The 14,175-nt window shown below is 41.7% G+C and overlaps 1 protein-coding gene across 3 annotated transcripts in view; it reads right to left on the minus strand.

Annotated features, from left to right (window-relative positions):
* The window catches only part of DSCAM (DS cell adhesion molecule), a 579,300-nt gene that overhangs the window by 470,911 nt on the left and 94,214 nt on the right, over positions 1–14,175 (minus strand). For all 3 annotated transcript variants that reach the window (XM_053310684.1, XM_053310683.1, XM_053310687.1), the window contains exon 3: positions 10,936–11,082. In XM_053310684.1, the coding sequence (XP_053166659.1) occupies positions 10,936–11,082 (147 nt within the window). The remainder of the gene's footprint in view (positions 1–10,935; positions 11,083–14,175) is intronic.

Genomic DNA, 14,175 nt, shown 5'->3' on the forward strand with positions numbered 1-14,175 from the left:
ATTCAACTGAGATTTAGTTACTGCAAAGCATATGTGCTCATCTTTTTAACTACATGAGTACCCATGAAGCTGTTTTAAAGGGGAGTGCAAAGGGGTGGGGGTGCAAGGCTCTCTACTTTCCTGCAGCAAAGCTTTGCCACTGCAAGAATCTAATATTATGTATTCAAAATATATTTCTCTTTGAAGAATACAGTACATATCCCTGCCTTCAGAATTAGGATACAAATTTCTTTGGGCTTTTCCTCTAGAAGAGCAAATAGACATCCCCATCATACCCACACCCCAGCAGCAAAGCTCCTCTTCTCCAACTATGTCTCACATTTTATAACCTTTTGGTGCTGAATTGCGCCTAGTGTCAGAATAGCTCTGAGTGGGGTTGCTTCTCTTGCTCTGAAAAAATAATCATCATCATCATCTGTACAAGCTCACAGAAAATCAATTACAGATGATACATTGGGAAATATGACTTCTCAGCTCAGAATTATCTGCATACCATTCATATAATCCAGTAGTAGTGAGTTCTTCCTTGGTTTCTAGCTTTCTTTTAGAGCTTCAGTTGCCATTTCGGACTGCCATGCACATTTAGAAGGCAGACATTCCAATTCCCCACATTTAATAATAAGAGAGCGCAGTGTTGCTATCTGTGATCCACAGCTGAGAGAAGGGCACTCAGACGGAGAAGCTGGGTCAACACAAATGCACAGGTGTAGATATTTTACTCACAAGGGGTCAAAGCTCATACCCCACTGCACTTCTGCAGAAATGCTCAATTAGATGTCAGGACAGTGACTCACCTGAGACATCAGCAGTGGAGCCATGCATTTTTAACTCTTGTGCAATGGAGCATTAATTGCTTTAGTCCAATTCACTGCACCAGATGCGCCATTATATATTGAGAATGAAGCAAAAATAAACCCTCCTCTATTAATATGTAGCCATTGTGCTGTGCAAAAATTCAGATGCAAGAAAAAAATCACTTTCAAGGAAGGTTGTATATATTCCCTACTCCACTCCCACCAATGCATTTGGCTGTATGTTTTAAGTCAGACGCTGAACATTAGGATGATACTGGACAAACTTGACTCTACTAAAATATGGAGAAATACTACAAGCTCAAAAAGAAACCTGAACAGAAATTGGGGGCGGGGGGCAGGGAGAGAAGCAATAGGTGCCAGAGCTGTATACCTACATACTTCATTTCATGCACCCATAATTCTCTCTGGCAGCAACATGATTAATTCAAAGAATTATTGATTTTTTTTCCTTGCTCAATCCTCCTGACCTGCTTTTGTTGACAGGTCTATATGGATCACACCCCTCTGTCAGCTGAAATTCTGGCATCATGTTGGCCTCCATGGCCAGCGGTAAACATTTCTACTGGTTCAACATTAATAGCATTTGAGTGCCTGATAAAAGCCATACACTTTTGCTTCAAATAGGGCAGAAATGAAATAAAGAACAGGTATCCTAAAAATATGTATCATTAGAATGACTGGATTACTAGCAATAGAGACACCGATCAATATATACTCTGTGTGTGTGTGTGTGTGTGCGCGCGCGAACGCGTGCACACGCACGTGTGTAGTGTTAAACAACATCTGCAGTACCATGGGTTGTGAACCCTGTTCTGTGACAAAGAACCATGTGGTGGGAGTTCTTTTATAAAGTAGGATCTCTACCGGTAACACACTGGCCATTGTAAAATAGCTTTTGGGCAGCCTCTCCAGAAAGCTCCAAATGAAGTTTTTCTGTTTGTATATGTGGCAGCTTAAATATTCCACCAACAAATATATTCTAAGCACTCACAGTATGAGCAGAAGTTCCATAAATGCAGGGGAGGTTTCCCCTCATTCATCAATCCCCCCTTCTGGCTGCTGCCCCCCATGCCACGCTTCTCCAGAGGGTCCACCCAACATTCAGGAGCAGGTGGGGGGGGTGAGTTTACAGGGGATTGCAGAGTGTAGAAGAGACTGGCAAAAATGGAGATGGTATGAGTGGAACTTCTTTTGACTGTGCTACAAGCAGTTAGGATAGAACCCAATGAAAAAACCTGGCCAACACCCAAACTAATGAAGTGCTGGTGCTGTAACACTGCACACACTATGGGGGAGAAGTTATTTTAGTCAGTCACCCCTTCCCTCTTAAAACAACTGAGATTCTTCAAAATGTGTTATGCAGCCCTCAAGGCCATATTTCTGAGAGACACACTGAGCGAAGGAGAGAAGGACAAAGATATCCCACCCTCTGTAGCAGATGCATAGGATTAACACTACCAGCACTTCTTAGTTTGGATGTTGGCCACTGTGGTTTAAAATGTTTTTAAAAAAACAAAACACTTAATCCTTTGAGAATCATTATGTTAACTCAATTCTGATTCTTCTTTAGATCTAGCTAATCTTGCTCTCACACTATTGATGAATTTTAAAGGTCTGCAATGCGATCTCTCTTTTTCTATCTATATCACTTCTCTTGTAACTTGTAAAAAGATTATGACCCAATTGCAAACCATAGGTAAATATCCAAAGGTGATAAGTAATCAAAGATTGGTGGACTCAACCATTACTATTTGGACTAGGATAAGCCATTTGATTAGGAACAGTCATTGCAGTTTGCCCTGGGTCAATCAAAAGTGAATTATTCTCCGTCACTGAATTTACATATTCCCAAAGAAGGTGGATTGTTTATACAATTTACCAAGAAACAAGATAACCGTCAAGCGTAAATGAAAGTACTAAAACTCTTAATAAAACATTCTTCATAACAAATCTGGCTTTTACGCCACATTTTCAATCAATTTTTTAAAGAAATAGCTGAATGTTAGAAACTTATCCAGTCTCTGAAATTCTAGGCCCTCCTCCCTCTATGTCAATAATGATAATCTTGCTAATAATATTTTTATATTTCAACTTTTTAGACTTTTCAATCAACTTCATACAACCACACCATTTCAAGCTTAATTCAAATGTCGACTTCTTTTCATATCAAAATAAAACACAGGTTAGACAGCATTCACAGTGAAAGTTTCTACTCTGAAACACTTTAAAATCCACAGCTATACATAGACAAAAGCTTTATCACATAATGGATTTTGAGCAGTAAAGCATGCTTTCATTAAAATGAATGAGCTAGTGCATCATTTTATTCCTCATATCAAATCTGTCAGCACTTTTGAGGCATCTTCCTGGGTCAGAGGCAGAATCTGAGGAATAATCAAGAACACAGAGAATACCATTTTTTTAACTCTCCTATAACATGTTCATGATCAGGGGACCCTACTGGCCTGAGTCATCATGTACAGAATAATACCATGACTATTCATCTTGAAAGAACTGCAGAAATATGCAAATACACAGCTGCAACCAGTCATACAGGTTCTGTTGAAAACTAGCATTCTACTAGTGTGGCGCATACTTGTAAGGAGACTGTGCTTTCCTGGTATCTACCTTCAGGAGTTCCTCATCAAAGAATCCTGAGAAAACTTAGCAATCATGGGATAAGGGGACAAGTACATGTATGGATAGCTAACTGGTTGAAGGACAGGAAACAGAGGGTAGGTATAAAAGGGTAGGTATAACTTTTTTAAAACTGTAAAGCTAATTAAAAGCCTGCATGAACAAATGTGTCTTAACTGCCTTTTAAAAAGTTGTCAGAGATGGGGAGGCTCTTAATTCCAAAAGGGAGCACATTCTAAAGCCTTGGAGCAGCAACAGAGAAGGCCCATCCCTGATTAACTACCAGATGAACTGGTGGCAACTGGAAACTAAACTCTCCAGATGATCACCACAAGAGTGGTGGGGCTCATAGCAAAGAAGATATTCTCTTAAATACCCAGGGCCAAAGCCATTTAGGGCTTTATAGGTTACAACCAGCACCTTGTATGTTGCCCAGAAATCAGCAGTCAGTGTAGCTCTTTCAACACAAGAGTAATATGGTCTCTCCAAGATGACATAGAGACCAACCTGGTTTCCACATTCTGTACCAACTGCAGTTTCTGGACTACATCCAAAGGCACCATTGCAGTAGTCAAGTCTTACCAGTGTATGTACCATCATTCTGATGACATTTATCTTGATAAACAGTTGCAGCTGGTATATCAGCTGAAGGTGATAAAAAGCACCTCAACATGGGACACCAGGGAGAGGTTAGGATCCAGAAGCACCCCCATAATACGCACCTGTTCCTTTTGGGGAAGCGTGACCTCATCCAGAACCTACAGATCAAAATTGTCTCCTGAGTTACAACCCCACACAATATGTACTTCCATCTTATCTGGATTCAGTCTCAGTTTGCTATCTCTTTGCTGGCAACCATAAAAAACAAACAAACAAACAAACAAACAAACAACTCAAAACTGTACTGGTGACAAAATGGTGAGATTCTTTGCCCCTATTTTATAGTGTTTAAAGAAGGGGAAGGTTTTCCCACTCTTCCACAGATAGACAGCACTGGGATCCAATGGAAAGAATCAGAGCATCTCTGATGTAATGCTGATCTTACCCCAATCCAGGGTTGAGGTTTTCCCTCCAAACTGGAGGTTACTCCTCTTCAAAGGGTCTGAACTTACATGTCTAATGATTGGTCTGGTTTGAGCTGGTTACCTGTTGTGAAAAAAGATTTTGGCCTGTAGCTTGAAGGCCCCATGCCTTCAATGACAAAAGAGACTCCATTCAGTAACAAAAGGGAGGAATGTCCCCCATTCAGAGCACTCAGAGAAGAGTTAGTGTAAGACATTCTTGAGCTAAGATGGAGATCTGTGTTTCGTCACAATGCCGTATGACTCAGTACCAGCTCTTCCTCCACAGCCCCTTTTCCTTCCTTTCTTGAAGCATGTTACCAATTTAAGAAATAATGGCTGGCATCCCAACACTGCATGCATGCCCCTAGCAGCAGCAGGAACACAGCTAGCCTCAGTACTTCTAAAATGTGGGCACATTTGCACATATGTTGTCATGAGTCCTGCTCAAACCAGCAGATTGGCCAGCACTGGGCTTGGTTCCTTGCCCTGAAGAAGCAGAACCCATGCCAAATCCAGTCCCCGGCCCCAGTGATAGTTCAGAGCCTGTGGGAACCCCAGAGGCTAGCTCTGAGGAGGCAGGACCAGAACCCAGTCTGGTCTCAGCTCCAAACACTGGACTAGAGCTGGTGGGAGCTCCAGAGATAGAGCCTCCTGTAACAGTCCCCGAGGAGCCTGGACCTTCCCTGGTGACATCCTCAGAGCCTGAGCTCCCAGCAGAATGACAGGTTGCTTACCTCTAACCTGGGTTCTTCTAGTGGTCATCTGTGCTCTTACATGAATGGGTGCAAAGCCCATTCTTGTAAAGCACAGAGACCACGTCGAAAAACGACAGGTTGCTTATCTGTAACTTGGGTTCTTCTAGTGGTCATCTGTGCTCTTACATGAATGGGCTTTGCGCCCATTCATGTAAAGCACAGAGACTACGTCGAAGAACCAGCTCTTCCTCCTCCTCCTCCATCACCCCCACTAATATCAGTAGTGATCATAGCACTACTGACAGGTCATATCAACACCGGTAGCAGAAAAGGCAGGAACAATGGGAGAGGAGGAGTGCCATGCTTCAAACCAAGAGGCTGCCCCTTTAAACTAGCTTCTCTCTCAGCAAGGAGGTGGACCCTAGCAGGGGTAGACTGGGCTCAGAAGTATTTCAGTGCTCTGTCTGCCTCTGCCTGATGTTAGGTCAATATGTTCCATGGCTTTGTCCATGGTGCTGCTGACCTGCCTGGAGCTACCCCTGCTGCCTGAACCTTGCCTCGTTGCCTGAAGCATGCCCTGTTGCCTTACATGGTCTTCAGACCCAAAGGACCCTGCAGTACGGTACAGGACAAGCCAAGAGCATGATTATTTTTGCTGCTCCCACCATACTCTGAAGTGCTGTTTGACCCATAGAAACATGTCCCTAAGAGATGGTGGTGGTGGTGATTAATAATTTAAAAAAACCTTTATTTGTTTGCCTCATAACAAATTGTTCTCTGTGTGGCTCACAACAGCGGTGAACCTCAGAGCTGTGCAACCTTCAGGGATGTGTTTCTGCTATCAAAAATACTTCTGCAGCACAGGGAGAGCAGCAAAAGTCATTACACTCTTGCAAAATACTCCCAATTATTACTGCTGTTAGCAGCATGTGGATGGTATGTGCAAGGCAGCTCCTCTGCCTCCCACCTCCAGCAACCAGGAGCATCTCCTTCCTTTGGTCCCAGGAGCCTTTGGGAGGGAGGAGCATCGTCCTGCAAGCTGAACAAGCAGAGAGAGTGGCCAGCAACCAGCAGCAAGAGCAGTGATGACAGGGGCACTTGCTGGCCAGCTGGCTGGCTCACCAAAGGGCAGAAGGGGAGCGTGTGCATGCATGAGCATGCGCACCTCCATGAGGGGAAAGCCACCCATGTTCACTACATGAACATGAGCCATTCTCCCCTCACTACGCCACTGGGACCCATCTAATCCAAACTTAACTTATTTAAAAGCACAGTCTTATTCTAAGACAAGGTCCCATTGGACTCCTAGTTGGTTTTGTCAGAAGTATGCAAGGGCCTGATGGCCTGTGGCCTTTAGGAAGGTGATGGGGAAGTCTACCACCAATGTCCATTGGCCCCACCCCAGGTGGAATGGGCAGCAACTTCAACATGATGCTAGTATCAGATATTTTGTTGCAAGAGACTCACACAGACAGCGGTTCTCATCTCCCTATCCTGCTGCTCTCACCTCTCTGCCCATTAACTCAGGCAATTTCCATTAGTGGGGGCAGAGAGAAAGGTTTTAGGGATTCAAAAAGAGAACTGCAATATTCAGAAATCCCATTGTATTCCTGATGTGACCAACAGCACAATGGAGTTTCTAAATTCTGAACTTTGCTCAAGAAAAACTAAAGTAATTTAGGAAAATAAGATCAGTTTACCCAGCTCAATTCTGACTTTAACCCAGAAGTCTTCATTATCACTCTTTGGGAGTATAGTAATCTAGCAAGGGCACACAGCAGCTTCTCTGTACCATGTACTCCATTGAACAAAATCCCAATATATGTGAAAAAATAAATGAAACAAGAGACGAGGAGTGATAAATGATGAAAATAATTGTACCCTATTATGGTTTTTCCCGTGATACTCTATGGATGCGAAAATTGGACTTTGAAGAAGCAAGACAGAAAAAGTACAGTATTGATGCTTTTGAACTTTGGTGCTGGAGAAGACTTTTGAGGATACTATGGACAGCCAAGAAAACAAACACATGGATCATAGAACAAATCAATCCATAATTTTCAGTTGAGGCACAAATGACCAGGCTCAAACTACCATACTTCAGACAAGTGAAACTATCATATTTCAGACAATGTGAAAACACAGCTCCCTTGAGAAGTCCATAATGCTGGGGGAGGGGGGGGGAGTTGAAGGAATGAGAAGAAGAGGATGACCAGCAGCAAGGTGAATGGACTCAATTACGACAACAATGAAGAGAGAGACCTTAAAGGCCAAGTTGAAGACAGATCATCCTGTAGAGAATCTATCTATATGGTCGCTAAGGCTTGACATTGACTTGACTGCACTTAATCAATCAATCAGACAGACAACTGTACTCAAGTTAGTATTTTGATCAACAGGATCGCTATGGACTAATAGTAGAAGAAGGTCATCAGAATGCCAGATACACATCATAGTAAAAGATACAACCAACCTGTAGGGGGTTTTTTTTGTAATAGGATGAATATTTGCTGGCATGGCACCACATCAACACTATCACTGATCCAGGGAGTGTGGTGGGGTGGTAATTAGGAGTCTTTTCAACTAATTGTGTAGGAGAGTCTATAAGCACAAATTCCAGAGCATCCTCAACACAACTGAGCCTACCAAAGTGATTTTATGGCCACTGAGTGATCACTCCAATTGATATTTTGCTTTAATAAATTTCCAGCTATTAGCTGATGCTGGATGTGCAAGTGACCACAATTTCATGATGATCCAATACACAAGAGAGCAATTGGAGAGAGAAGGCAATGAAAAGGTAGCTTGACTTTGAAAATCTAGAAATGCCATTAAGGGCCTGACTACAGCCCCCATTTCCAGTTCTAAATATATAACAAAGCCTGCTCCTTGCCTCACTTAACCTATTGAAACTTCTCTGTCCCTTTCCATACATTCACTTATTTCCCCACTTATTTCCTCCATTCATCCCTTTCAATCATTGCTTCCACCCTCCCCAACTCACCCTAGGGAGTGATAACCACTTAAAGGAACGTGGGTTGTTTGTTAATTATTCATTCCATAATGAGGGAGGAATCAATGGACACTTTTTCCTTACTCTCCCCCCCCCCCAGCCCCCATCTGTGTATTACAAGCAGTCTTGCTAGGACAAATAAGAGTGAAATACAGAATGAAAGATCAGTGATTAGTGGCTGAGGGCAAACAGTAGCAGTGAACAGAAAGCCATCAAGCCACTTTAGTCAGCACACAGTGAAGTTAACACACAGCAAAATTGCTTCCTAAACTAGTAAATCACATTGTTCAAGTGGTTTCCCTTTCCCAAGAGGTTTTAAAAAAACTCCTGAATTGTAACAATCTTTTGTCCAAAATATTTATTGCAAAAAATATGTTCTATATCTTTCCTGTGCCCCTCTAAAGCAGATAAGTAAACTAGGATAGCATAACCTTTTGAAATGTTGACCATAATTTCCATACCATAGTTTCATTTGAATCTGAAAAGAAAAAAGGTAGGGGAGAGTTTCAAGAGTCACTGCAAGTGTTTTACTTAATGCATTTCAAGTCTTACCGACTCTTCTCCAGGGACATAGATATAACCGATTCAGAGGATAGCCAAAGTGGTCTATATTGGGCTCTTCAGACTTTGATATGGGGAGGGTGCATTTCCAGTAGCCGGAAGAAACATACATTTGGGCTTGCAAAATGCGGCTTCATTTTCTATATACACATTTTAATTTCCCTCCATTTCTATCTTTATTCAAACAGACGGGTAGCTTATAAAGATGTATAATTCCTACCACAGTGCTTGATGTTTTGTTTACATTACTGCTTATTCAACATCTGTCTGCCTAACTAAAGACAGATCGCTACAGTTCTTGCATATATAAAAACCACATTGTAATAGTGTGTGTGTGTATATATATATATATATATTCAAAATTCAGTGTCCTTGAGTGGTCTATCAATACCATTAGCACAAAAACAAGACGTTTTACCATTCTGAAGATACCACATTTTCTTAGAGTCTTTGTTTCATTTGATCAGAGGCAACTCAGATCACAGATATTTTAAAACACCATTATGAAATGCAACTTTCACTATGAGTATGCCACACTTTTCAGCTATCTATATTTTTCAGTTGACACAGCAATTCAGCTCTTGAGTTGAATGAATAAATATATTTTTCTTACTCAACAGAAGTTATTTGAAACATGGATTTTATTAAAGAGCCTCTAAGGGTCAAACTACATGTTATGCAGAATGCATTGTTAAAAGGTGTGCTGAAGTCTAACAACCTCTCGCTTACCAAAAAGCAGCCAGAGTGTACCAATCTGGATTGAGAGCATAGCAAGTTGGGGGGGGGGCGGGACTTTCCCCTGCACCATTTTCCCACTGGAACAACCATCCTCCACCTTTCCTTTTAAGCAGCTATTTGCAGTAATTAGTTGCTCCAAGGGCATATAGCAACTCTAGGGGAGGCAGATTTCTTTTAGGAAAACAGTACAAGGAGAAAGAGTTAACCCCTCCTCCTCATGTGATCCTGGATCAGGGACAGGGACCCCACATCTGTTTTCTGCTGACACCGAGAGAGGGAGAGGGAGACTGCCATACTTAAGCACATCACTTAATTCTGTGTAACACATAGTTTGGTCCTCAACATTTTGTTAAGAAGAATTCTAAATATTACCAACTGATATAGCCAACATAAACCACTAAAGTCCAGTAGTAAAATCCAGGATGTATTTCAACCAAACCCTCTACAAGTAAGCAGATGTAATTTCATGCAGAAGTTCTTCTAATGCATTAACAAAAACCCACCTTCAAAGTTAAACCAGTACAATTCAATGCACTGATATTCCAGTCCTATTTAAAATTAAGTCTAATGGTTGGCAAAGAAGACCACTTCACCAAACTCTACTACAGAACCCCATCTGATGTGTTCAATTCTCCCTTACATTTGGCAGGATAATAAACAGGCCCCTTTCATTCTCGCACACTCACTCACTCCACCACATGGACAGGGCTTATCACATGGGTCTTTCCCATTCAAAGGGCATCCTGCTGGGAGGGAGGATGCCAACTGAGTGGAAATACTTGCATCACTATCCAGGTATTCATACACTCTCCAGCACTGCATGATCACCACACAGGGAAGCAGGCCCCACATCACTGGGTGCTTATGTGAAGGAGTTGGGCAACCGGGATATCCAATGGCTACATGTACATTGTGCTAAATTACCACTTGGTAAGTGGTCATCTGTATCCACCCCATCATTACAACAGAAACCTCTAACTAATTTCACCTATGTTTAGAACAGCAATATTCTCTATCAAACAAATGCAATGCACCAAGTGCTTGATCCACACGAAAACCCTTTTGTTTAACTGGAGGAAGAGTAGTAAGTGGATTAAGTTGAGCATTTCCTTAGAAAGGTTAATGGATGACCAAAAAAAAAAAAAATCAGACGTAATATCTAGCAGAAATCAGTGCAAGCATGCTACAAAATGTAATTGCTAAAAAGCCTCAACACCACCAAAGGTGCAAAATACACTAAATTCTTCTGAAATTTTCTTTCATGCTTGACTATGAAGATGCCTCAGTGCAATATTCATTACAAGGAAAAAAGCGGGTCAACATCCAATGATCTTCAACTCAAAAGAAACATCAATTACCAAGGGAAAGGTAAATATTGGAGATGACTAGTAAAGAAACCAAGGAAGGCCTACCTGAGACAAGTGAGACTGTGTCTTTCTCCCATGAGACAACAGTGATGTATGCCTCCACAGTGGAGGGGATAATGCACTTGAAGACCGCTACATTGCCTCTCATGGCTTTCTGGTCCTCCACACGGACTGTATATGGTTCCCGTAAAACTAAACACAGAAAAATAAGGGAAATCACAAAAAGGCAACATCATGTCGTCAAACAGGCAAATCCATTTTCTGCATTCTTTCACTACAGACACACAAACAGTATGTTCATTCTGCCTGCTTGAAGTGAGGAGAAAAAAGAAAAATATTAGGCTTACTAGTCCTTTAACATTTAGGAGCCCTCCAGTCAAATTCATCCAAATCAAAACTCACAATAGAATCAAATTCTGCTACAGTTGTTTTGAAATTGACCTTGAAAAATTGTACACACTCAGGATGAAGAAAATTTGACCTACTGAATTAAAATGCACTCTAGGAGAAAAACAAAATGTGATCTTTTTTCTCCCCCATGTTAATATATTTCTTACCATCTGACAGTTTGTCTCTCCTTTTGTTTTCAGGAAGACCTTCAAGATTCTCCTTTTCTCGCAGGCTTTTAATTAGAATTAATTTTAATAATTTTAATAATTTGTTTTAATAACTGTTTACACTGTTTTCATTGTGTCATATATTTTAATCAGTGTTGACTTATAAATATTTTAAATTTTGTACACTGCCTAGAGATGTACATATCAGGAGGTATAAATATATGTTAAATAAATGAAGTAATTGTTCTCTGAATTCCACATTCTATCTAAAATAACACATTCAACACACAGACACACACACCTTTTTCCAGTGTGCTACTGAGTATCATATATTTCCTGAGTATCATATATTTCCAATTCACACATTACATTTTCATATGTACAGCAGATGGTATGCATTTTTGAGAGAGAGGGATGTTTTTGAGTTAAACTTTCAAAATTGTACTGTTTTGTTATTTATTTATTTATTAAATTTTATATCGCCCTTCCTAATTTGGCTCAGGGCAGTTTACAAGCAAACAAAAACAGTTAAAATCAGTCAACAATAAAAACAAAAATTTTAAAATACCATAAAACAATCAGTTAAAAAACAATTTAAAAACCCTAAAAAACCCAGTACATTAAAAACCCCTTACAAAAATTTTTAAACCCTGGAAGGCAAGGCCAAACTGATAGGCTTTATGGGCTCTCCTGAAGGCCAATAATGAATTTAGATTATGGATTTCTGCAGGGGGTGCATTCACAGTCCAGGAGTGGCTACAGAGAAGGCCCACCTCTGAGTCGCCACCAGACATACCGGTGGTAACTGGAGATGGACCACCTCAGATGATCTTAATGTGCAATGGGGATCATACAGAAGAAGGTGCTCTCTAAAGTAACCTGGACCTAAGCCATTTATGGCTTTAAAGGTAATGACCAGCACTTTGTGTTTTGTCCAGAAACATATTGGCAGCCAGTGCAACTGTTTCAAAACAGGCATCATATGGTCTCTCCGAGTTGCCCCAGAGACCAATCTGGCTGCCGCATTCTGAACTAACTGAAATTTCCGAACTACGTACAAAGGCAGCCCCATGTAGAACGCATTGCAATAGTCAAGCCGGGAAGTTACCAGCTGGTGCACCACTGTTTTGAGGTCGTCCTCTTCAAGGAATGGACGCAGCTGTCGAATCAACCTAAGTTGATAGAAAGCACTCCTGGCCATGGCCTCCACCTGAGATACCAGTGTGAGGCCTGGGTCCAGGAGTACTCCCAAGCTGCGGAACTGCTCCTTCCGGGGGAGTGTAACCCCATCCAGCACAGGGAGATCTAACTCATTCCTCAGATTCTGAGCCCCTACATTGAGCACCTCCAACTTGCTTGGATTTAGCTTCAATTTGTTGTCCCTCATCCAGCCCATTACTGCCTGTAGGCAGGCATTTAGGTAATGAACACCATTTCCTGATGATACAGATGAAAAAGAGAAGTAGATTTGGGTGTCATCAGCATACTGATAACACCCAGCACCAAATCTCCTGGTGACCTCACCCAGCGGTTTCATGTAGATATTAAAAGGCATTGGTGACAGAATGGAGCCCTGGGGGACTCCATATAACAGCTCCTACTTTGAGGAGCAACTGTCACCAACCTCCACCATCTGGAACCTACCCTAGAGATAGGAGCAGAACCACTGCAAAGCAGTGCCTCCTATCCCCAACTCCCTCAGGCGACCCAGAAGGATACCATGGTTGATGGTATCGAACGCCATTGAGAGATCCAAGAGAATCAACAGAGTCATACTCCCTCTGTCGATTCCCTAGAAAAGGTCATCCATCAGGCCAACCAAGGCTGTCTCAACCCTAAAGCCAGTTTGAAATGGGTCTAGATAATCAGTTTCCTCCAAAATTGCCTGGAGCTGGTTGGCCACCACCCTCTCGATCACCTTTTCCAACCAAGGGAGATTTGAGAATGGCCTATAACTATCAATCACTGAGGGATCCAGGGAAGGCTTCTTAAGAAGAGGTCTGACTATTGCCCACTTCAAACATGGAGGCACCCTACCCTCCCTCAGCGATGCATTTGTGATGTTGACCAGGCCACCTCCAACAATCTCCCTGCTAGATCGAAGCAGCCAGGTTGGTCAGGGGTCCAGAGAACAAGTGGTAGGATGCACTGCCCCAAAGAGCTTGTCCACATCATCAGGAGTCACAGATTGAAACTAATCCAACCTAACACTGCAAGAGGGATCACTGGACACCTCCTTCATAGACCCTGCAGAAATAGTGGAGTCCAAGTCGGCTGTTTTATGAAACAAAATGGGATTGATAGCTCTGTGATACATCTGTGATTTCAAGAGAGACTGCCTAATTAATTGCTCAGTTAGTATGTCCTTCTAGTTGGCTGGAAGAGTCTTTTTAGAAAGCATAGTATACCCTAGGTCTGTTAAAAAAAAAAATTAGTCAACTACTACCGTCAACCACTATATATATACCCCAGACAACCTAATTACTAAGAACAGTGACAGCAACAATACCACCACAACATTTAGTTGAGATGCAAGGAATAATAATACTCATGCCCACCTTCCATGTTGACTTCATGTGAATATCAAAGACATTAATGCAAGACACAGAATTTTTATGTCACCCTTATCTTAAGAAATTTAGCTATTCTGCTCTCCTTAGTTACAGCATTATCCTGGCCCACTTTTTCTCCTCTTTCTACTCCCTCCGCAACTCCTTTTTCTTTCAAC

The sequence above is a fragment of the Hemicordylus capensis genome, chromosome 3 (assembly GCF_027244095.1).
Source record: "Hemicordylus capensis ecotype Gifberg chromosome 3, rHemCap1.1.pri, whole genome shotgun sequence".
NCBI classification, from domain to species: domain Eukaryota; kingdom Metazoa; phylum Chordata; class Lepidosauria; order Squamata; family Cordylidae; genus Hemicordylus; species Hemicordylus capensis.